At 39.7% G+C, this 25,216-nt stretch overlaps 3 protein-coding genes across 5 annotated transcripts in view; all 3 read left to right on the plus strand.

The window, feature by feature from the left end:
• The window catches only part of shisa7a (shisa family member 7a), a 22,364-nt gene extending 13,330 nt beyond the window's left edge, over positions 1 to 9,034 (plus strand). The window contains exon 7 of the mRNA XM_016549556.1: positions 9,023 to 9,034. The gene's annotated coding sequence lies outside the window, so the exon portion shown is untranslated. The remainder of the gene's footprint in view (positions 1 to 9,022) is intronic.
• Positions 2,655 to 10,951, plus strand: LOC107737915 (zinc finger protein 865-like). 3 transcript variants are annotated; one of them, XM_016549555.1, is made up of 4 exons: positions 2,655 to 3,019; positions 4,210 to 6,520; positions 7,720 to 8,213; positions 8,331 to 10,951. In XM_016549555.1, the coding sequence occupies exons 2-4, from the start codon at positions 4,950 to 4,952 to the stop codon at positions 10,709 to 10,711; spliced, it is 4,446 nt and encodes a 1,481-aa protein (XP_016405041.1). In that variant the 5' UTR covers positions 2,655 to 3,019; positions 4,210 to 4,949; the 3' UTR covers positions 10,712 to 10,951. The 3 variants fall into 3 exon arrangements, with proteins under 3 accessions (XP_016405041.1, XP_016405039.1, XP_016405040.1); XM_016549553.1 differs by having other exon boundaries at positions 4,210 to 5,760; positions 6,945 to 8,213; positions 8,319 to 10,951; XM_016549554.1 differs by having other exon boundaries at positions 4,210 to 5,760; positions 6,945 to 8,213.
• A 4,245-nt stretch (positions 10,952 to 15,196) lies between these two features.
• On the plus strand, positions 15,197 to 24,084 carry LOC107737919 (hepatic leukemia factor-like). Its single transcript, XM_016549558.1, has 5 exons — positions 15,197 to 15,708; positions 15,968 to 16,217; positions 17,857 to 18,312; positions 20,401 to 20,654; positions 22,215 to 24,084. The coding sequence occupies exons 2-5, from the start codon at positions 16,022 to 16,024 to the stop codon at positions 22,428 to 22,430; spliced, it is 1,122 nt and encodes a 373-aa protein (XP_016405044.1). The 5' UTR covers positions 15,197 to 15,708; positions 15,968 to 16,021; the 3' UTR covers positions 22,431 to 24,084.
• The last annotated feature ends 1,132 nt before the right edge of the window (positions 24,085 to 25,216 follow it).

Consider the following 25,216-nt stretch of genomic DNA (forward strand, 5'->3'; position numbering starts at 1 on the left):
GGGGGGAATCCTGAAAATAGTACACAAGGTTTAAATTCTCAAGTCGGCCCTTCAGTACATAACTGGAGATCGCTTTGAACTATCGATGAAAGCCATTCTGGGACACAATTGGGCAGAAAAGCCCAGATGAAAACCAAGAGAAATGTCTGACAATCATCTTTTTTCTCCATTTAAAAAGACTCATTAATGATCAATGGCACTTTGTTTGGATTCTGAGCCACCACTTTCTACAATGTCCAAGTGCTTGGATTTGTAAGAGAGATTCATCATAAGGGACGCTGGACTATCAAAAGCACAAGAATAATACATTAGATTCCCGTAATGCTGGGTACTTACCCATTTATGCTTCTCTTAGGTATACTGTGTAGACAAACGGTTCACCTTAAGCTATTAAATATGGATCTGAGATGAAGAAAATGACTCAAGAGTAAGAGCACTCATCAAAGTATTTCTATGTTATGATATTCTGGCATAAATTTAGTGCATAACATGGCAGTATCATTATCTCGCTCAGGTGTGGGTTGACATTTGCATAAAAACAAACCTCCTGGACTGCTTTCTGAATCTCCATATTGAAGCCATGTGTATATGCTGTTAAAACTGAGAATCTGCGAACAGTCCGAGGATATGGGCATGCCAAAACAGCTAACGTGTATTTTTCAATCTGCTGTTACTGAGATATGAACACAACACGTCATACCTGATATCTTCATGACCAATAACGCTTATCAATATTAAGGGCTATACAACACACATGCGTTAGTGGTACAGATGTTACCCACAGCTTACTCATTATTCAGTGATAATCTCATTACTTACAAAAAGATATTAATGTAGTAAGTAAATATTACAATGAAAAATATAAATGTGAGATTGTTCGCAAAACAAGCCAGATATCATTTACTGTATGGTTCTGATCTCTGAGAAATAGCGCAGGTGTCAGTAACTCATTTTAACCAATGAAAACTAAACAATTTACATTGTAAAACCACCAAGTGGTCATTTTTTGTCATTGACTTTATACCCCTTGGTTAATTTTCAGTGTAATGAAATTGAACGTTAGAAGTTACAGACTATTTGAATATATATGCCTCCCAGTAAAAGTGTTAAGGAGTAGTTTATATCACATCAGCATCAGGAGGATTGGTGGTAACACATTCATTTAACTTTTCACTGGAACTAGTGTGTATCTTAATGAGTTATGAATACAACTTAAAGACAATCTTCCTAACAGCTCTGTAATACATTGGTGTTTGTTATTGTCATTACTGTGACATTTAATATTATGGTTATTGGTGAAATTTCTTCTTGTTGTTATGGTTATATTATGATTACGATGGTGATTTTTTTTCCTCTGTGGTTTTAGTGTTAACTTGTTTTAGATATCTTTTTCATGAAATTCTTTTGAAATTATGAGTAGAAAATAGAAGCACAAACTTTAAAGCCACATTGTTTGCCAATTCTTCATGCATTCCTAATGATAAGGAGTGCCTTCAAAAATTTCTCAATGTGATGTCACATAGTAATTGTTCTAAGCCTGCAAATGCCATTACTTGTTGCAGAGACATCACAATGGGTTTATAAATGATGTCATAGGATGTATGTTGTATGTGTGTAACCGAATGTCGTCTCTTTGTTGATTAAGTGAAATTTCAACTTGTTTCTTTCAGGGACAATTAGAACAGATGAATCAATTTAGTATTTTCTTTGTCATAAAAAGTCTGTAGCAATGTCTGTTTTGTATCCACAAGCCATAATTATGAAAATGTTTATGGAATTTATTTACAAGGCATATTACTGCAGAAAATAACAAACATTGGATGTGCAAATAAAGCCCTGAAGCATTTTAAAAGGTTGATAGCCTACAATGGGATGTGCATTGGCTGCACACAAGCAAAGCAGGACAATGAAGATTGAAACCCTGGGAATACAGCAATGAGCTCACGTCTTGCAATTTCTAAGCACAGAAGCAGTAGAATATTTTACTTTCATAACAAATGCTCTCAAAGAACACACACACACACACATATATAGCATCATTCCATACAGGTTAAATTTCACCTTTGTAAAATAAAATCAAATGATGAAACTGTTGCCTCGAATGTCTGGTGACACACATGTAAGGAGACAGAAAATGTTTAATTATTCACAATGTCGGCATTTACTACACAATGTTTACAATCTTATCTTCCATGAAGCATCAGACTGGAAATAAAGACTAGCAATTCCAAGGCAGCCATTTTGATAAGGACCTGCCTTTGAATTTGAGCTGTCAGTATGTAATAAAATGGCCACTATAAGAGCTTCTAAGATACAAACATAATGCTAAAAGAATCCTACAATAAATGAATAGCACATTTAGTATATTATATCAGAATTATATTCGGCGAGTTGTAATTCGGAATCACGTAAGAATTAGGCTACCTATTGCGAGCCCGCTAACATGTCAAATTTGACTGCACAACAACAACAACGCTGAAAACACTTGAAAGCTATCGGCATACACAATACAGCTAAAAAGCAAACGAACCCTATCGTCATTAGTAACTCTATAATTAAAGACAATATTTGGAGTACAGCGGTTTCACACGAACGCTGTCTCGACCACAAATAAATAAATAAACATAACGGACAGATAACGGGGTAGCCGGAAGTGTTCCAAGGTCCGGAAACGACCAATGTTAAAATCTCACACGTCATTCGTTCTTTCTAAAACACCAACATAGACCGTCCAAAATATTTTAGCAGACAAAAAAAAAAAACGCAAAATAAAAAGTAATCGGTCGTAATACAGTTTGATGCATTTTTCACAGGATATAAGTACAATAAGTGCATCTGTTCTACAGTGTAAGAGACATTCGGTTGCAGTGGAAACAGAGTCTGCTAACTAGCTGTAGCTAGAAGGCTAACCACTGGAAAACAGCGCAGAGCTGCTGGGGCACATGAACGAGGGGGGCAGGGTGGGAGAGAGTGTAGCAGGCCCTGTTCATCTTGACCAGGCTAAAAGATGGATGCGTAGGTAAAAAGGCCTATTTTATTGTCTCGACTGTGATTTCATTATGATTAATCTACTTGCACAATAAGACAGTTTTGATCCTGCATTATCTGGCTTGCTGTTGTTAGGTCGCGCATCATGACGGCAAGCTGTGCTGTGTCCCTTTGCTGAATTTGTAGTATTAGCCAGCTGTTTTGCGTGCTAACATGTTACACAGCCCCAGCGCTAAAATATTTTTAGTCCATTAGTACTCTGAAGAGCGTTTTTAAAGCACTGTTGAAAATCGAAGTGCATTTTCCCCATCGTAGACGGGTTTTGTTTCTTCTATTACTCCCCGGAGTCTGTTGAAATGGACATTTTCTTTTCTTTAGTGAGACGCGGTGCAATCGGAAGATGTAATAATTAGTTACATGAAATTCACCTCTAACGTTACCCCTGACGATTCACCCCGCACTCAGCATCTTTTCAGCGCAATGCCAACAGTTCAGAGTGTAAGATAAAGTGATAGAAAACACTCGCGACGTTTAAATATAAGAAAAATATGTAAATATTTGGAAATGTGTATTATCTTACTGTTTTCATTTCGCAAATCGTCTGAGAACGTATTTCACACTACTTTTGTTTAGTATCGTGTTGTGATTGTAAAATAACAGTCGTTAAATGCATCAGTGCACTCTACAGCGAGTATCAGTTGAATATGTCTGTTCATTTTTGTAATTTAAATGATGTTGATAAGATGAACTGATGTTATAAATTTATTAAATACGATGTAGTATTTCAAGGTGAATTATGAATGTCAGTTATAATTTGTTTTAAGTTTAGATATATATGGATCACTAGAAATAATAGAAACTCAGGTTTTTAAAAGTTTTTTTTTTTTATTGTGAGTTATTTCATTTAGCTATTTAAGAATACAAATGAGCAAAAATGAAGTCATGGAAATGCCATGAGATGTTCAAGTGATGCACTTGGAACTTTTTCGGAGATGTGCCAGTACTCCCATAACTATTCACATACAAGTTACATTTTCTGTGTATTAAACAAACAAACATTAAAATGCCTGCTGTAATAAACAGTCTGTTGTTGTTGTTTTTCATTTTTTAAAAAATGTTTTGTCTTTATGGTTTTGATGGTTTATGTTTTTTAGAAGAATTGTACCAGAATTTTGTTAAAATCAATCATTTAACATTTTACAACCTTTTTTCCTCTCACAGTGAGAAGAGGAGTGGCAGAAAGAACATTTTCACAGCCCCCAAGAATGGTAGTTGAGGATTTTGCTTCCAGCTATGGAAAAAAAAGAAGAAAAAAAAATTAATTGAAACTTGGAAACAGAGATGTAAGCCACTTTTGCTAGAGTGGATTAAGAATTAATAGATATTGGATGTAATGAAACCAGCCCATGGGATTTGGAGGGATCCATCCTACTGTTGGATGGTCATGAACTAAAAAATGTAACCAAGCAAGTGGAAATTTTTCAATGAACTCTGACAACATTAAGCACTTTTAGTGCACTTCCCAAAACGTGAAAACATTATTGCAGTTGTGGCATTCTTTTACCAGTCCATATGTCTTTGCACTCTTATGGAACATTCAGACTGAAATATTGATATCAAATTTGAACTCAAATAACTGTGATTATATGGAAGCCAAAAGGGAGTCGACTTTGGTCATCTCGTTAGTGACAAATCCCATTGAAAAACAGCTTTTTGCAGAAATTACAAATTCATGTTACAATCAATACAAAATGTGCTCATTGACTACTTGCCCGAAGAGTGAGAATGTGGGTGCCCACTTTAAATGAAACAACACCAGAAGCACAAGGAAAATGTGAGGTAGCACTATTTTTGAAAATGCTTCTGGCCACAACTCAGTAGAAAAGCATCATAGAAATATTGTTGCTGCTCAAAGAGCAGAAGGTGTTGCCACTGCGCACCCATTTTTCAGTAACTGGGAGATGTTCCAGTTTGGAAAATACAATGTGGACATCATAGAGATGCTGAGTGGACACCAATCCCATCAGTTCAAAGGTCTTGGATTAGAGCGACAACTTCAACACCAACACCAACACCAAGTGCAGCTTCACCAACACCAATTACAGCAGCAGCAAGGTGAGACATCTGGGTCAATTTTGTCTGGACTTGGCTTAGGCCCGCTACAAGCATCTAGAGGCAGTCCCTTTACAGATTCTGCATCAGTTTTTGCAAAAATGAGTGCACCTCCCCCACCTCTGGCGCAGCAATCCCTCTCTTCATCCTCTCAAAGTTTGAGGAAATCCAGCAAAATGTCTGGAAGCAGCAGCGGTGGTGGAAGTCATGTGAGTGGATACCCCCAGTTTTTGCGCTCGTTTCACCCTACTGAGGCAACCCTTGCACAAGAGCAGTTACATTCAGGAGTAGGGCGATTTGATCATTTTGCCAGCAGTAGTGGAAGTGGAGGAACTGCAGGGGCAATTGGAGGACTGGTTTCATCTATTCCACCACCACCACCCCCATTGCATCCTGGCCTGTCAGTACCTCAGGCCTCCCCTGGTCCATCGTCTTCCTCTCCATCTCCTTCAAGTTCTGTTTCAACTTCCAATAACCCTCCCAGCAGTAGTGCAGTAACTACCTTTAGTCATCAGTTAGCAGGATCTCAGTCTGACGCCCGAAGCCTACATCAACAGTTTAGCTGTATGTTGGCTGCAAATCAGTATTTTCTTTCTGGAGTACCAGCCAATTCCAGTCTAGAACAATTTTTAGTTCAGCAAGGCAGTCATAACCATCTTGGTCTTGGTCTGGGCCAAGCTGCAGGAGAAACAAGTTCAGCCCTTGCACCACCCCCCGCTCTTCATTCTTCACACACTCATGGTCACTCAACTACTCTATCACAGCCTCAACAGCCACCATCACAACAGCAGCAACTGCCACCTCACACTTTGTCTCACCCTCACCCACATCCACACCATCCACTGCACTCCTCATCGCAACCTTCTTCGCTTGGAGGTTTTGACTTTCAAGGAATCCCAGTACTCTCCTCCAACCAGCTTGCATCTCTGATGCAGCAGGAAGCCGGTTTGCCACTTCCGCTTCCTCTACATCTTTCTTTATCAAAAGAGGATGGAAAGGGGGATAGTGCTGTCGGAGGAGGTGGTAGGAGAAAGAAAGCCATGGTTGGCTACCTGCCACAGAGAAAGTCTGAAAGCAGCAACAACAATAGCAGCAGCGGTCACAGCTCTACAAACCCCAACAGTAGCACTTCAGGGGGACTCAACCAAGATAACACACCAGGCTTGGATGGTGGTGGGGGTGTTAGTTTGTCAGGTATTGGCAGAGACCCTTCTTCTCACCTAACCTCATCATCCTCTACTTCTGTTGTCTCATCATCTTCTTCTGCACCCTCTTCTACATCAGCATCAGTTTTGGTGACAAATGGCTCTAAAACAGACAGCCATGGTTCCATGCCACCTCAGTCTCAGCCTGAACAAGAACCCCTTTATCATTGCGGCGAGTGTGGCAAAACTTTCACACATCTCTCTAGTCTGCGCAGGCACCTACGTAGCCATGAATTAACTACAGCTGGCACAAGCGGCATGAGAAGTAGCATTATAAACCCAGTTCTGCATCCTTCTGATCCAAGTATTCCCCACTCTACTCAAGAGGATGCAGCCTCATCTTCGTGCGGCAGTCCTGACAAGACTTTTCATTGTTCTGAGTGTGGAAAATGTTTCAAGAAAAAGGGGCACCTACTTCAACATGGTGTCATCCACTCTGGCGCACGGCCCTATGCCTGCACTACTTGTAGTCGTGCTTTCAATCGTCGTGAGTCACTCACCCGCCATGAAAAAATACATGAAGACAAACCTTTCCGCTGTCCAGCCTGTGGTCGTTGTTTTCGGGAAAGTACATCCCTTTTGAACCATGCAGCCTCGGGGAACAATTTTTAGTTCAGCAAGGCAGTCATAACCATCTTGGTCTTGGTCTGGGCCAAGCTGCAGGAGAAACAAGTTCAGCCCTTGCACCACCCCCCGCTCTTCATTCTTCACACACTCATGGTCACTCAACTACTCTATCACAGCCTCAACAGCCACCATCACAACAGCAGCAACTGCCACCTCACACTTTGTCTCACCCTCACCCACATCCACACCATCCACTGCACTCCTCATCGCAACCTTCTTCGTTCGGAGGTTTTGACTTTCAAGGAATTCCAGTACTCTCCTCCAACCAGCTAGCATCTCTAATGCAGCAGGAAGCTGGTTTGCCAATTCCACTTCCTCTACATCTGTCTTTATCAAAAGAGGAGGGTAAAGGGGATAGTGCTGTCGGAGGAAGTGGTGGTATAGGGGGTGGTAGGAGAAAGACAGCCATGACTGGCTACCTGCCACAGAGAAAGTCTGAAAGCAGCAACAACAATAGCAGCAGCAGTCACAGCTCTACAAACCCCAACAGTAGCACTTCAGGGGGACTCAACCAAGATAACACACCAGGCTTGGATGGTGGTGGGGGTGTTAGTTTGTCAGGTATTGGCAGAGACCCTTCTTCTCACCTAACCTCATCATCCTCTACTTCTGTTGTCTCATCATCTTCTTCTGCATCCTCTTCTACATCAGCATCAGTCTTGGTGACAAATGTCTCCAAAACAGACAGCCATGGTTCCATGCCACCTCATTCTCATCCTGAACAAGAAGTCCTTTATCAGTGTGGTGAGTGTGGCAAAACTTTCACACATCTCTCTAGTCTGCGCAGGCACCTACGTAGTCATGAGTTAACCACAGCTGGCACAAGTGGCACGAGAAGTAACATTTTAAACCCAGTTCTGCATCCTTCCGATCCAAGTATTCCCCACTCTACTCAAGAGAGCGCAGCCTCATCTTCGTGTGGTAGTCCTGACAAGACTTTTCATTGTTCTGAGTGTGGAAAATGTTTCAAGAAAAAGGGGCACCTTCTTCAACATGGTGTCATCCACTCTGGCGCAAGGCCCTATGCCTGCACTACTTGTAGTCGTGCTTTCAATCGTCGTGAGTCACTCACCCGCCATGAAAAAATACATGAAGAGAAACCATTCCGCTGTCCAGCTTGTGGTCGCTGTTTTCGGGAAAGTACATCCCTTTTGAACCATGCAGCCTCGGGCACCTGTGGCAAGTCAGGCCGTACACCAAGACCTAAGCATGAAAGTAATATAGAAAGCAGGAGCAATAAAGCTGGGGGCTCCCAAGATGGAATAGCAACTAATGCAGCGGGTGAGTAACGTCTAGTGTAGTGTATATTTTTAGTAAACCCACTCAAAAGTCACAATTTTTCATAGGCACTGTGAAATTTGTGTGCATAGCATTATTACTGTTTAGTCTGTTATGCAGGTTCTTACCGGAGTGATGATTTCAGTGATGACTACAAGGACCAGCGCTCTCAAAGTAACTTGTATTCTGGAACAACCCTATGTGGTGGTGGCAGCATGACAGGGCCTGCACTTAGGAAGACACCATTAGCTCCTACTCTGCATCCACACCCACAAAACCAAAGCCAGCATCATCATCAACAGCCACATCTCCCACTTTCATCCCTGTTAGAGGATTCTGAAGATGATGTCACTAGCTCTGTCAACAGTGCCATTTCTGCTATCACTGCTGCAACTGCAAATTGTATGAGTGGTGATCTTGCCCATAGTGGAGGTAGAGGGGATGATCGAAGGGATATCATTGGTGGATTGCTTGGAGGTCTGGGTCTAGGGCCTCTTGCCTCACCTAGTGGTCCGTTATTAACATCTGGCCTGGAAAAGTCCTATAGAGGAAGTACTGACCCAAGTGCAGTGGCCCTCAACCAGCAACCAGATCAGCAGACACCTGGTGGAAAGCCCAAGCGCCCTCGTAAGCCCCGCAAGAAGAAGGAACCTGGGGTGGTTGGTGCTGAGCCTCCTAAAAGAAGGCAGTCCTCTCACAGACCAGGAGTTCCCGTTGGTGATGTTAGACCGTATTTGTGCAGCGTCTGTGGTCGAGGATTTGCAAGAAGAGAGACCTTGCGGAGGCATGACAGAATACACACTGGAGAAAAGCCTCACCATTGTACTGTGTGTGGCAAGTACTTCAGAGAGGCATTTCATCTTAGCAAGCACCACACAGTGCATTCTGGAGAGAAGAACTACAAATGTATTCTATGTGGAAAGGACTTTGGATATGCTCAGAGCCTTAAAAGACATGGCAAGCTACACCAGAAAGGAGAAATTGAAGAAGTGCCAACAACGCCAGTTGGGGAAAACCTTAACAGCTATCCATCCTCTGGTGGCAGCTTGATTCAAGGGGGTCAAAGCAGCTCTTCTTTGTTCTATTCATACACTCAAGATGTCAAACCACAGACATCAACCACTCAGCCACCTCCTAGACTGTACACATGTGCTATATGCTGGAAATCGTTCCGCCATCACTTTCACTTGACGGCACATCACCAAACTGTTCACGAGGGTGGTGGAGAAAAGCTGTTTTCTTGTGAAGTCTGTGGTAAGGCTTTTGCATACTCTAACAGCCTTACACGACACAGGCTTTCACAGCATGGCTTAACACGGACTGGCCAGCCAGTTGCTCAAAGGAGCACAGGGGAAGATAACAGTGTTGGTGGTTCGATATTGGAAAGTGAAGCTGCTACAAATGCTTTGCTTCAGCTTGCGCCACCTAGTGGCACACATGCCGAACAACATGGAGTTCTTCATAGCCAGCAGGCTCCTCCCCAAACACAAGCTGGCTACTCCCCTCTGTTCTATATACCCGATACCAATGTTGCACACCCTTCTTTATCTAATGCCTCCTCTTATTCTCATTCTCTGCCGTCAACTTCCTCAGGGCCTCTTCTTTGTAACCATCAGCAACAACATACTGGGATAAAGGGTGAACCCATTTATCACACTGGTCATGGGCATACTCTTACTCCAAACATACCTGTGCATTCTCTCGTGTTGCCTCCATCAGAGCCACATCAGCAACACCACAATTCCCAGCAGCATTCAGCTGAGATTCATTCTACACAACACCACACTTTTCAAAGCCAAGAGGAGTTGAGGAGACGGAAGAAGAAAAAAAAAAGACGGAAAGAGAGAGAGGAGATAGGCTACAAATGGACCCCGGCGCAAAAAGTAGAGAGAGAACAGGTGGAGGTCTCCCTTGGGGAAAGGCAGAGAAATGAGAGAAGAAAACTTGTTAAGAGAAAAAGGCAAGCAATTCACAGGACGCAACATAAAATTAAGAAGCGCATGGCTGTGCTCGTGAGAATCAGACGTGGAAGTGGAGGAAGTGCTGTGTATGAACTGGGCCTTCCAGGTGGACTTAAGCTTAACAGGCTTCGGTCCCTCAAAGTTCCTCTGAAACGAAAGTCCTGCCCCCTTTGCCTTGGTGCTACCTTCTCTCAACAGGTAGCCCTTAAAGTTCATATAGCAGCTAGACATTGTCCCAAAGTGAGAGGCCTTCAGCATCGTTTGAAATGTCCAGTTTGTGGAAAACAGTCTCGCAAGTTCCTCTCAGCTCTCATTCACAGAAGCTCCCATTTAGCCAACAGAGCATTTTCTTGTAAACATTGTCCCTGTCGTTTCTGGAATGCAATGCTCCTCACACGGCACAAGAAGGTGTGTCGAGGGGCGTTGGCTAAGTTTCAACGAGATAGGGCTCTTTGTGTTAAATTAGTCATGGGATCAACATACAGAAGGTTTGAGTGTAAAGGGAACTCTTCATCCTTGCATATGGAATATAGTCACTAAGTTTTGCCATTAAACTAATTTTCATATGCACTTTGAGAAGAGAAGTGTTGCGATTTTCATGAGAAGAACTGAGATATCTGACTGAATACATCTTATGCTCATGTAGGCATTGACTTGTGGTGTTATGAGAGCTTTTTCTTTTCTCTCTCATTCATATTAAATCTCCTCTTGTAACTTGGACCCCTGAAAATGAACACCTTCAACAAACTCACAAATGTATCAAAGACATTTGTTTTAATGAAATGCTTAGAGGAAACTCTTGTTCATATTGAAATGCTACAAAAACGCATCGATTCGCTACACAAGGCCTTTGTTCACCCCTCGGAGCCGTGTGAGACACTTTTTTTTAAATGAACACCTTCAACAAACTCACAAATGTATCAAAGACATTTGTTTTAATGAAATGCTTAGAGGAAACTCTTGTTCATATTGAAATGATCCTTGGCTGGCAATAGATGAAATTTCTGTGATTTGGCGAATATTGTACTGTGCCCTAACAGTAGGCTATTGCTCACCTCAACAGATGCTCTGTAGAATTATTCTGTCTCTGATATATATTGTGTTGTTGGTGTTCACTTAGAGCAAGTGTGGAGATGTGATTTTGTTCATGTAAAAAGTGCATTCAGTATCAGAAGGTGAAAAAAGGGTCCTGCTAGGAGTATGAGTATTTTATTTTAAGGAGTATTTAAATTACTGCATGTTGGACATTACTGTCCATGTGTTGAAAGGTTAACGTGAGTGATGAGTCTGTGGACTCTGATGGTTACATGACAAATCCAATTGATAATTTATCTTAACTCTTAAAGGGTTAGTTCACCCAAAAATGAAAATTAGCCCATAAATTACTCCCCCTCAAGGCATCCTAGGTGTTTATGACTTTCTTCTTTCACACGAATCCAGTCGGAGTTATATTAAAAATGGTCTTTGATCTTTCAAGCTACAGAAGGCCTTTGTTCAGCCCCCTGAGTCGTGTGAGACACTTTTTTTTAATGGATGGGCGCTTTTTATTTAACTTCTTTTGGACTGATGCATGCAACACCCGCTGAGTGCCATGAAACAGCTTGAAAGACCAAAGACCATTTTTAATATAACTCCGACTGGATTCGTCTGAAAGAAGAAAGTCATATACACCTAGGATGACTTGAGGGTGAGTAATTTATGGGCTAATTTTCATTTTTGGATGAACTAACCCTTTAATAGAGGAAACATAATAAATTAATGCATAATAATGATACATGCTCCGGGCTCCAGACTAACAATTGATTGCAGTGGCACCAGCTCCACTGAGTTCTACAGATGGTGGCGCCAGAAGCAGATGTGGTAGCGCTGGGGGCTTTGTGATTCAGTTGCAAATTGAAGAAAAGTTTGTTTTTCAAGGCACTTTGTGACTTTTTCTTCACACACACACACACACACACACTGCAAAACTCTGACAAAATTTGATTTCTTAGTGATATATTTTATAGCAGTGATTTTATAATCTCAAAATATAACGCAAAAGAGTGGAAATGAATGACTAATAAGCTGAAAAGTGATCCTCTTCTGCCATCTACTGGTTACATTGGTAATTTGATATCTTTTGAATTTTAATAAGAGTTTGTTTACCTCAAAAGTAAATTTTGGTTATCCCATTAAAAATAAAATTGAAATTGGATCATTTTTATAGCTTTAAAGTGCTGTAAATAGTTGTGTGAAATACTTGAAAGTCATTGAAAAGTGCTTGAACTTCTCTCAAAAGGTTGTACAAACCCTGAAATTAATAATGTAATAACATTCGACTGTGTCTGCCACAACACCTTGGTTATAGTTAGCGTTACTACTTCTGATTTTCTATGTCAGCGCTGTTTGATCTGTTTATAATAAACGCTTCTCATTGGATCTCGCAGCGCTGTGCAGTAACAGTGTCGTGAGATCAACTCTGGTTCCCGAGTAAACTTGTTCTGAGCTCGGACAAGTTTATTTGTGCTGCGCTCAATTATTGGTCCGAGCTGCGCAGCTCAAACGAGTAGCGCCGTTTCGTCTGCCGTTTGATGTTTCTCAAATGCACCAGTGCGACCGGCAGAAAAAAAATGGTCGCAGTCTGGAGTCCTGATGCTGATTAACAATTCTTAATATCAAATGTGAGCCCTGTTTAGATTTATTTATTGTTCTTAAAGAATACTACCATTAAGATGTTAACGCTAGCCCTTAAACAGAAAAAAATAAGATTTTCCCCCCCACAAAGCCAGTCAAAGAACAAAAAATGTAATACTCACAGATTATTGCCCTAAAGGCAAAAGCCTTACCAAATTGTTAGTTAAAACAACACATTTATGAGTAATACAATGTAGCGTCTATGTATAGAGCCTAAGGGAGGAATGGAAAGAAATACGTGTATTGTAATGTAAATTGTGTCAATATTTTATTATGTTTTTTAGCAGAAGTCAATTATCTTTTTATCATAGCCACACTTCAGGTAGTTGGAAGAGTGATTGTAAGAGTTATCACTTTAGATCAGGTCTTGATTAAGTGTATTAATGTGTGACAGTCTGTCCACTTGCCAACTATGTATCCCATGTACTTTTCTCACCTTTTAGAGATGCCATACTACTTATAGCCTCTCTTTTTCTTTAAAAGAAGAAAAGTAATAAGTATGTTTCTATCACTTTATTTACACATGATAAGCTGGTTGTTGAAGATACCCAAGCATTTAATACAATTAAAAAATGTTATATCCTCATTAATTCCTTGTAAACATTTATTGTTACCTAAGTATTTCATATTTATTTGCATTTGTATTAAAATAAGCTAAATATGCATTTTGCATACAACTGTATTACATGGTTTAATCAGTTCCTAAAGTTGTTTTGTTGTTATTTTATTTAACATTTATTATTTATTGCTTCAGTTAAATCTTTGTTACAATGTTTAAATATTTATCATTACATTATTCTGTTGCTGTAAGATCATCATTTTACCCTGAAGTAGTGTGATCTTACATTTTTTGTTGTACTTAATATCGTAAGGGAATAGGTGTGTTTGAGTATATTTATATGTAGGATATATAAGGCTGTTACACTAGCTGGTACCAGACAGAAAATGGATTTTTGATTGGCAAATATCATGTATTGCTAGAATGTACACTACCCATAAAGACATGACAAAAAAAAAAAATCAGTGTAGTACAATTCTAATTTTTTTCATCCATTTCTAACTGAATCATGTATTGATCGCCCTTCTTTCCATCATTTGACCAACACTGGTCAGTTTCTGTCTGAACACGATATATGATTTAAAGTCCTTTATAGATTTTTTTCATTATAGAATTATAGTTGTGATTTTTTTTTGTCAGTTTGCGAATTTTATAGAATACACAGTACACAATATACTGTACAACTGAATAATAGGTGTTGAGGCTGTGAAACTGACTAAACAGAAGGTATTAAAACATTTTAGCGTGCTATATTCCATGTTGATCAGTTGGTGGCAGCAAGGATCCTACAACCTATTGCATGAAGCTGGGAGTACAACTGTCACATGGATTTAAACACTGGAGGTGGGTGGAAAACAAGTACCCTGAGCCCTCGAGTGTGTGTGTGTTTGACTTCGAAATAATGTGTGTCCAAGAGAGACGGACGGTGTGTTCGCGTTTTTGTTTTTTGTATATATGGAAAAAAACAAGGAAGAAAAGAGTGCGGGAAAAAATGTCGATCATATCTTTGCATTATACCATCCTCATTAATTCGTTTTGTTATATATTTAAAAGCACATATAATAGTTTGAGTTTTGAAATCGTAAGACCTGCATTGAGCATTACAATACTTTTGATACTCTTGTGAGGTTGGGTTCATCAGGTTCAACCCCAGCAAATCTATTTCCTTTATTTCTGAATCTTTTGTGGGTGTGCGCCACTCTTCTCCTGGATTCACGCAGTTTCTGTATTCTCTCACGCGGCTGTAGCATGGGTGGGATAAATGGGCGGAGCGCAGTTCTCCACGGTAGCCAGTGGCTGGGCGCGCAGGGAGGAGTCTCTTTTCTCTCAGCCAATGGCAGTAAAAAGGACAGACAGGCTCAGCCGAGTCTCCGCGTGCGGATACCATGTGCAGAAGAGAGCGCGTCTGTGTTTCTGAGACGCAACGTGTAGATGCCATCTCCTCTCGCATGATGCTCACGTTTCCCGCGGATTACTAGTGAAGTGAAAAAGTATGTCCATTCGCTTGATAGTTTCCCCCCCCAAAAGGTAGCGCTCTTATAGGACTGAGTGTAATAACTTGAAAGGTTGTTAAAACGGCAGTTAACTGCCGTATTTGTTAAATCATTCTGATGCACTATAAAACTGTCCAATTTAGTAAGTGGCCAAATGTTCATGCGTTTGCTGGGTGCCTAACATAGGCGTCTTCGGGACAGCTGGGAGTGAAATTATTGACCAATGTGTTTCTAATCAGTGCTACCACTGATCAGTGCCTGTCACGAGGGGGCGTGCCTCATTAATATTAAACAGCGCTGTGCTTTTACTCGGGGAGGTGTGACGTCACGTGAGCGGCCCGTGTTCGTTCCAGCTGAGCGAAAAGCTCGGACGGCTCAGCTCAAAGTGTGCGGTAACACACATGCAGAGAGAACTGAACAGAAGGGGGTGACCACAAGGGGAAAAAGCGATTGAGCGACTGAATGGAAAAAAACGTCAACATCCCACCAATCGCACTACGCAGCAGAAATTGACTCCGCAACACTTTCTTCGTTTTGTTTTCATTTGTTATTTTGGAGACGACGCAAGGTGCGCGCATTCACGTTATCTACTGAACGTTTTGTACCGGTTAATTTGTTGCGTTTTTTCCACATTGGTCTTGGACATAACATCGTTATTTTTGACATTCGTCTGTATTTATAAGTTCCAGCAGAAGATAAGCTGTCAACATTTTCTGGAATTACTGGGAATGTATATTTTTATCCACTCGGCCAATCTACAATCAAATGCAACCAGAATGGCTCTGTTTGCTTAACCTTATTTTCAAAAAAAGGTAATTTAAAATTCATTTTCTTTGACATCAGATGCTCTGGTGCACGTGAGCCGCGCAGGTCTCTAAAGTAAACGTCTCGTGTTACAGGACTTAACAACTTTGTTTACTTTAATGGTACTCTAATGATAGGAACTTAATCCATATGCCTCATATATTAGTATATGTGCTGTTTGACCACAAACTAATGCTAATATTCTTTTGTTGTTGTTGTTGTTTCCACTGTTATCGTCATGCGATTGATTTCACGGCTACACAATAGTATTGAATCATCAAACATCTAGCGGTCAAAGGAGCTCAATCCGGCTGACGTTGGATGATGGCCAGGCCGCTTTCACAGCTCCTTCCACCGGACCTTCACTCTGCCGGAGCCAGTCCACAGTTTGGCAACAGTATCCAGGCAGGAGGCTCACTTAACGGAGGACACTTAAACTCCACTGCAAACTTAAAGTCGCTCCTGCAGCTCCCAGTGAAGGGCGACCAGCGCGTCAAAGACTGTAGTGAAATGAAGGGTGAGGAAACGCACCTGCTTCCCTGACACTCAGTGTTTATTATAACGCGCTCCCTCTCAACCTTCTGTTTGCTTCCCTTTGGAAAGTCTAAATATTGTTAATAGTCACAAGGCTAGATAGTTTCCTGATTGGTCCGATTACTGATTATAAAAATTTGTGGTTGAACATAACAAATGACAGGGTCATGTGCAACTGTGCATAAATCTAAGCGAGCCACAGACAGGACATCACATGGGACTTAGTTGAAGAGATAAACAAGGCCAGGCTATTCAGCCACTTAGCTCACTAGCCAGGTACTTTAAGGTCAGCTGTTGGCTAAGCCATTTTGTTTACAGGCATGTGCAATGCACAGTGTAACCACACAGATGGAAGTTTTCCACTGCCTGTGAATCAAACATTGTGAATATTGGAAAAGCTTCTCTATGGATTGCTGTCAGTGGCATTGTTTTGTACTGATTATCTGGTCAACAATAATAGAAATTGACCCTAAATAGGGGAGAAAAAAAACTCTTACGCCAGTGTCAATCCACTTTCTGTGCAGACGACTTTTGAATCATTGTTAAAACCACTGCAGTAACTTTTGAACACTGATATTTTTCAAACGGTATGTAAATGATTCAAGAACAGTTTTTGCGCGTTTGGTGTGGTTAATTGTTTTTAAGCTTGAGAATTTTTTTAGTGACAGTCTGCTGTTTATTGTAGAGAAGAGAATTCAAAGTTAAAACATGTTGCAGTTACATTTTTATGGTTTGTTTTTATACAGTATAGCTAAACCAGAAATGTCTCATCTCAAACTCTCTTTTCTGGTTCTGGTTTCCTCACCAATGCACCATAAAATGCCTGATTTAGCCTAACTAGTGTTATTAAGATTTTAGACCCCACCCTAGAGTGTCTCAGACCCCATCTAAATACTTTAAGACGGAAATCTTTAAGACCTTCAGATTTAAGACATTCAGACGCCATGTCTGTTTTCACATTGTTTTTAGCATTGCTTCACTCCTGTAGATTAGAAGCGGTTTTATACCATCTAAACTTAACCAGTAACCACGTAACTCAATATACACTACACAATATCTCAATCTATATCAGAGCAATGCATCTTTGAAATATTGCTATGTTACACTAGTGTAATATTGTGTTAAACAATACACGTCTGACTTTGTGTTACACCTGTTGCATCATGGCTTTACTTCAGCCATAATACCATAGTTCTGTAACATTTAGCCATTGTTCAGCTGTATGGTTGCTGAACTACAAAGTTAAGCAGTGTCACTGCGGTGTAACATTGTAGTTGCTTTACCATGGTTCTTCAGGAATATCAAAAAACATCAATCTTTTACATGTTTAAAGGAAAGTATTTCAAAGGCTCTTCATTTTGCATGGATGCACTGGGAGCTATTCACATGTGTTGACATTGCAGAGATAGTTCTCCCAGAGTGATGTGAAAGTTGCTGGGAAGTGTTATTCTGTCCCTAACTTCGTAATCTGAGCCCATCAGGAATATTGCTCTCTTGAAGTCTATAAAAGTCAATATATGTGTTCATAAGAACAACTATAATGTCTTTTTAAATGGTTTGAGAGTGTTAAATTATGAGAGTAAAATTATATGCAGATTAAGTTGGATTTCACTTTCTCATAGGTAAGGACAGGTTGGATATTGATGAAGACTCTCTCAGTCGTTGTCCTCTGCGCAACGGCTGCAGCAATGGACTAGTCACTGACAGCAACGGTGCAGGCACGGGCAACTTCTCTAACGGCAACAACAGTTCCTTCCTGGGCCCGTTGCTATGGGAACGAACATTGCCATGTGATGGCGGTCTGTTCCAGTTGCAGTACATGGATCTCGAGGAGTTTCTGACAGAGAACGGAATGAGCAACATGCACAGTACCTCAAACTCCACCTCGGCTCAGATACCCTCGCAAAGCTCTCAGTCCGCCGTCCCCAACCAGGGTTCCCAGTGCCTCCCCACCTCGCCCCCACATTGCTCCTCATCCTCCTCACCGACATCCACCACCGCCTCCTCCTCGCCCTCTCTGCTCGGGCTGGACATGCACACGCCGCAAAGCATGATGGGAGCTGCAGAATGCTTGCATGGTGAGTTTGCATTCGCAGTCCAGAGATTTAACTAGCTGTGAAAGATAAGCTAGACACGATGTTAGAAACCTGCGAGACGAACAGTCTGGAGGTAAGCCATCGAGATGAAGAAAGGAAGCACTGTGGGCCGAAAATGAGGTCTACACAGTTCAAACACTTACCTCATTTTGCTTACAAGAAATTCCCCTGGATTTCGGTCTGTTTGGAAGTTGTAAAAAGTACCAGACTGTCCCATGGGTGTGTGTTACTGTGTAGTTTCAGAGTATTAATGGTTTGGGTGTGCATGTTGTTGAGTGTGTATAGATGCACATGGTGCGTGTTGTAGGCTTCACTGTCAAGAGGTTTGGGCGGTTTTTGGGAGTGTTACAGGGTGTGCAGCTGTTTGTGCTATGGCGAAGAAGTGAGTTTTGTTTTATAGGTACGTCGCGTGTTAACATTGCATATTTTTTGTGTCATCAAAATTAATTACTTGAGTAACGGCTGTTTAAAAGGTGAGTGGGAATTTTGTGTGCTTGTTATTTGAAAAGAATGGGCTGGTTAGAAATAAACAAAAAAGAAAACTGCAGTATGACTTGCAGGATTGACCAAAAGGATATACAAAGATAAATAGGGATGACAGCAAGTGAAAAGAGAGGAAAATAATTTGATATAGAGCCGAGAACAAGACCGCGTTTGAAAGGCCGGTAAGTAAACCGTGGTAGACACACAGGTGAGCCAGGAGCAAAGAATGAACGGCAGAGACGCTGTGTGTGCGGTTGTGCTCGCATGTTTTTAAATCTCTTCCTCTTCTCACACGCTTGGTCCATGTGTTCTCGCTCAATCACGTGCCGAGGCAGGCCGAGTGAGAGCGAGGACGGGGGAGGGGCAGAGGAGAGGAGGTGTGTGTGGGAGTAACGGACAGGGAGAGATTGAAAGATTGAGATGGAATGATTTGGTGCGTGTTGATACTGTACTTCCGATTAGATGTTTGTTTACATTTCTGGAGTGGCTGATGAGAGAGAGATTAAAAGTGCTACTGGTAAATATTTGGAATGTTCTGTGTGATTAAAAAGCACATCCAGAAGCCAACCACATCACATACTTGCACAGATTTGATCAAGCCATCTCAAAAAAAAATGTGCATGTGCTTCAGTGGACAGTAAAGAGAGGATAATTGCCAAATGGGGTTAAAGTTACCCTTAAGGGCACTTGACAGATTTAGATTAGGTTTATTGCTCAAAACATAGCAACAGTAGTTATCATGACAGGGTTCACTTTAACCGTGTAAAGAAATAATGCATTGTAAGAAACTTTTTTTTTTTTTTTCAGTACGTTATATTATCCATTTAAAAAAAAAAAAAAATTTTTTTTAATGATTTTCTAATTCCACTGACAAATTGTGTATATTGTGTCAGAGAATGTATTTTTATGTTATATATTTATATATAATTATAAGAAATGTATATATAAATGTATATATTTTTTCGTACCCGTCTTTTTCTCATTTAATGATAAAAACAAATATTAGTGAGGTTTAAAATTGGCCAATGTAGAAAAATAAACGTAATTCAAGATATATTCTTTGAAAACAAGTCTTAATAGCTAGCTTTGCTTCTCAGTTAAATTTATCTATATATCTATGTGGTTATATATATATATATATATATAAGATTTAACTGTCCAACTCTTGCTTAAGTTATTTCATTGTAGTTGTTTGTCTGTACATGGGTGTAAGTTACTTTTTCTTTTTTTTTTCTTTTTACTTTTTTAAATATGGGAAAAATAACTAAAATATAAGTAAAAAATACATTCATACAAACATTGAATGAATAAGTAAGTGTAGTTTGGTTGCGTTAGCATAAATTCACTATCAAATTTTCTAGAGGAATGAAACGGCCAGTTTAAATATTCTGAAATACAGAGTTTAGGGTAGAAATGTTGGAAAATGGAAAAACAAGCGAAGGATTAATGGATCGAGTTGTTGTCTGCTGCCTGTTACTGCCCCATTGTGGGTCTTTTGGGTAATGTTTTGCGAGTCCTATCATTCTGAGTGCATGCACATAGCAGCGTGACTTAATCAAAGCATCCACTTTGTGTTTATACCATCAGGCACTCCGCCAGGCAGCTTGGAGCCAATGCCCTCACCTTCTTCCACCACATGTCCACCACTCCCTACTCCACCCATCGCTAACTGCAATGAAATGTTGGCGCCCTTTGACCCTGATCCTGCGGACGTAGCACTGTCGAGTGTACCTGGACAGGAGGCGTTTGACCCCCGTAGGCATCGGTTCAGTGACGAAGAGCTCAAACCTCAGCCCATGATTAAAAAGGCTCGCAAGATGCTGGTCCCTGATGACCTGAAGGTGAGAAGCTCAATGCAGCAGCATACTATGGACATATATAATTTATTATAAACACTTAGCATGGTGAAACGAAAAGGAGATCCTAACATAATTATAAGTGGAGCATGTGCCTTCAGCATATGAACATGTGGATTTTGTGAAACGTGTTCAATTTGTTTATAGACTTAAAAAGCTTGCAGTCAATATTATTGTGCAGCTGTCTTTTTAAGCTTCAGTAGTCATCTATCAGTGTGTAGAATTTTCTTACTGATTATTTGGCAAAGATTTACTTTTTTTTTTGTGCTCCACATTGATAGATATTGACTGGAAAATTCCACCCTCATTTTGTTCAACAGGTCTGACATTCTTAATGCTTCTATGCAAATTCAGTAATACAGATACCAGGCATGTTTGCATCAGTACAGACAGTGACACTGTGACATTGCCATTCATTAATAACAGTAGATTTCAAAATGAAGATATGAAAAACTAAAGTCATAATTTGTTTCCAAGACCTGTTACTAGCATAGTTTTAGAATTATGAAGTAACAGGCAGTGATTGATAAAGCATGTCACATTGACTTAATTGGGAAATGGGTGGTAGCATAGCTTATTATATCTCAAGACTAAGGCAGATGTCTTGGAAACCAAGGTTCTCAGATATGTCAGCTTTTTTGTTATAAAGGGCCCAGCAGTCAAAAGGGGAAATTCCTTTGTAATCACAATGACCTCTTCTCTGGGAACAAATAGATGTTTTGAATACTTGGAAAGGAAGCTACATACTTCATGTTTTGAGTTTTTTTTATTTTTTTTTTTATATAAGAGTTAAAGTGATGGTTCACCCAGAAACAAAATCTGTCATTTACTCACCCTGATGTCATATGGAATTGGATCAGTGGAACACAAAAGATGATTTTTTTTTTTAAATGTAAGTTTTCCATCTAATGTTTATATTTTAAGTCAGCTTTATAATGAATGATTTTTTTTAATGAATGAAAACTAATTTTAGTTGTTAACACTGATTCAAAACAACACTGGACCCCATTGAGTTGCATTGTATGGACATAAAACAGTGAGTAAATGTGGACAGAATTTTCATTTTTGGATGAACTGTCCCTTTAAATAATGGAGGCTTGTAAAAAGTAAATGCACTAGAAGAAGTGACTAGATGAACTGATGAATGGTATTTTAATAAATTCTAAACTTTAAATAAGTGAATAAATAATTGTTTGGATTTTGAAAAACTAAAAGAAAGAAATTATATCATGATAACTGCCAGTCAGACTTATGAGAATGTATTTAGTGTTTTTAACACATGATTTGTTATTGGTTTTCTCATGACATTTAATTTACTGTTCCTCACTACTATACTGACAGAGCCACAGCAGCACTTTGTGTGTAGTCAAATCTCAGACGTTTCTCACTGGAATGTCACTCAAAGTTGCTAAAAAGACTCAGAGTCTTCGCAAACAAGTACATATGAACACACAAATCCCAGTCACACATCTGGCATAGCTTCCCACCTACAACTGTTGGCAACTTATGTGTTCTAATATGTTCTTTTATTTCTTTTTTTTAAAGGATGAGAAGTATTGGAGTCGTCGTTGTAAGAACAACGAGGCCGCAAAACGTTCTCGTGATGCCCGACGACTGAAGGAGAACCAGATCTCCGTGCGCGCCTCCTTCCTTGAGCGCGAGAACGCTGCACTCAGACAGGAAGTAGCCGACATGCGCAAAGAGCTCGGCCGGTGCCGTAACATCCTGAACAAATACGAGAGCCATCACTTGGATCAATAAGGAGACGACGAAAAAGTGTTATGAGATGATGGATTGAGAACACAGTGAATGTCCTTATGATAGCTAAAAGACTGACGAAAGTGCATCAAATATATGGCATGATGTATGAAGACGGCACAAGAGCTCGAGTTTTAAACTGGAGTGAGAGAGCATGTCACCTCTCTTAAATTGTTTTTTTCAGTAGGTACCATGGCAAGATTTTAATTATGGAGAGAATTGTATATTTTTATATGATAGAAATATGCTCAGTGGGGAGAGGAAAATTTTGAAAATAATTTTTTTATATTTTCTATATCTTTTGGAGGGCTGTAAAGTAGTGGCAGAGGGAACTGGTTAAGGTATCATTGTAACAAAATCAGGTTCATGTGGAATTTTTTTAAACGATCAACTCTTTAGTTGTTGAAGACTTTTGATCTTGTGAAGGTTAAAAAATGAGGGGCAGAATTAAGCCTAGGCAAGAACATCAGAAACATTTCAGAAAATATCTTTCTAGAGAAATTCAACTGTAAAATATTGAGAAAAAATATATACATTTAAATTTGTATAGAAATGTTATTATAGATTTATTCAAGCACTTAAGTTGTGATAAACCTGTGCTTAATATTTGGCAAAGTTGACCGAGACAACCACGGATGAGGGGAATGACAGGTGCATCTCAACTCTTTGGGGAAGAACATTGTTTATCAGTCTACTGCTGATATTTATTTGTCATTCTCAAAGGAAAACTGAACATGCAATGATGGTAAGAAGATGGTAAAGAAAGACATGCATTAATTATCATATTTTATCTGCATTTATTGTGTTTATTCATTTAATGGTGAACTCCGTAGGACTCTTTCTCTTTTTAAAGTTGGTATCTCTTGTCTACAATGTACTTATCTTTTTATAGGAATCTCACTCACAGTTGCAAACAAACAAAAAAGTTTTTTAGCAGCAGCATACATCCACAATGTGCAGATCTTAAGTGAACTTGCAGAGGCTGTTCTTGCTGTGCAAAAACACAATTTGGACCTATATGGATTGAATATATGGGACATGACTTGTATAGAATGGTTCCTTGTATTGGATGCACAGTAAACTGCATTTTAAAACAGGTTGATATGTAGACACGTGTCTGCGCTTTTGCACCGTTTGAACAATATTGAATTTTTACAACCTGATTACCGGAGTCAGTACAAATGTTTCAAAATCTATTCGTTTTGTGGTTCCATGTTATTTCTCCAGTCATGTCTGTTTCTTTCCTTAACGACCATTAAAGTAACTTCTCTTATTATGAATTATTATTGATCTGATCATTATTACTATTGTTGTTAATACTACTAATTAATGATTTTTTGTTGTTTTATTACCTTGATATTGTCTATTTGAATGCAAGTCTCCTCTCAGCTGTGGAGATTGTCACTTCCTGTTTGTTATAGCATTCATTGTCAACACCAGCTGAAAAGTGTTGTCGTGACAGCCAGGTCAATTTGTGTATCAGAGGAATGCTGGGGGAAAAAAACTCTGCTTCCCCAAAATAAATGAATTTTTTTCTCTTTATTTCTGTACACTAGCATTATAAAGACCCATCATAACGTTTGCGCTGTCTTTCTCTTTTTTGTGCATGTAGGTGTTTAAGCTAACTGCCTTTTTTTTTTTTTTTGCCCAGTAATTTGCCGCCTCGGAAACCATATACTTTTGCAGATGTAGTTCTTACTTTTCTGCACTTCCACATGTGGCTGACTATGAACATTTTGTGTTGTGACTTGTTTTTTGATGTACAAATGCCCTAATGCACCAGTGTTACCCACACTGCACCTAGCCAAAGTAATGCAGGGGAATGTAGTCTTTTTCTCCAAGACCACAAATAAACTATTGTTCTTACTCACTAAACACTAAGGTTGTTTATTTTGCATGTCATGTGTGTGCCTATTCTGTGTGCTACCACATGTAGTATCTTCCACTTCCGTACTAAACAAATTTTCATAAAGTGCCGACCAGGATGATGCATGTTCTCCTTGAATTTTACACAGCATGAAGGAAGCACAACAGTCAAACACAGATGTTGCTTGTAGAAAACCTCTCAACTATCCAGCTCACGTGTTGTCATGCAGTTCATAAAAGGCTATGCCCTTAAATACAAACATTTATGAATAGAAAAAAAATTGGAATGCAAAAAAACTGAATATTATATATATATATTGCAGGTAGAATGTGACTCGGTGGAAAAGCGATTTATTGAATAAGTGTAACAGATAATAAAGGAATAATGTCTCAGGCTGCATCTCTCTTGCACACTGCGGCTGGAGCACCCGTAGATGTTTGGGATTGTTTATGATAGACAACATTCTCCTTTCACTCAGAGGAATATAATGTGCTGACATTTTTGTACAGAATTGTTGTGGCTCAACCTACACTGTAAAAATGAAAACATGCTCAAGGCACTATTTTGATTCCTTCAATTTCCGCAGAAGAACCGATTCCCAACCAGGGGCTGAGTCACACAAGGGGCAACAAGATGGCTTAAAATTATTTAAAATAAGACTAAATATGCTTCAAAATAAGCTTAAAAGTGTTCTTAAAAGGGTTCCTTCAACAACTGTTACATTTATTTAAGAACCAGGGTTCTCACGTCTTGGAAAACCTGGATATATGTGATAATTTATATGAAGGAATTTTAAAAGTGTGATTTCTAGACCTGACAAAGTCATGGAAATTAATACAATATTAAAAAGGACATTTATAACGAATATAATGTTCATTAGTCCATCTTTTTACAGTCCTTATTACAGGTTTAGCTGATTTCA

Source organism: Sinocyclocheilus rhinocerous, unplaced genomic scaffold, assembly GCF_001515625.1.
Source record: "Sinocyclocheilus rhinocerous isolate Xijiao unplaced genomic scaffold, SAMN03320098_v1.1 scaffold4662, whole genome shotgun sequence".
Lineage (NCBI taxonomy): Eukaryota > Metazoa > Chordata > Actinopteri > Cypriniformes > Cyprinidae > Sinocyclocheilus > Sinocyclocheilus rhinocerous.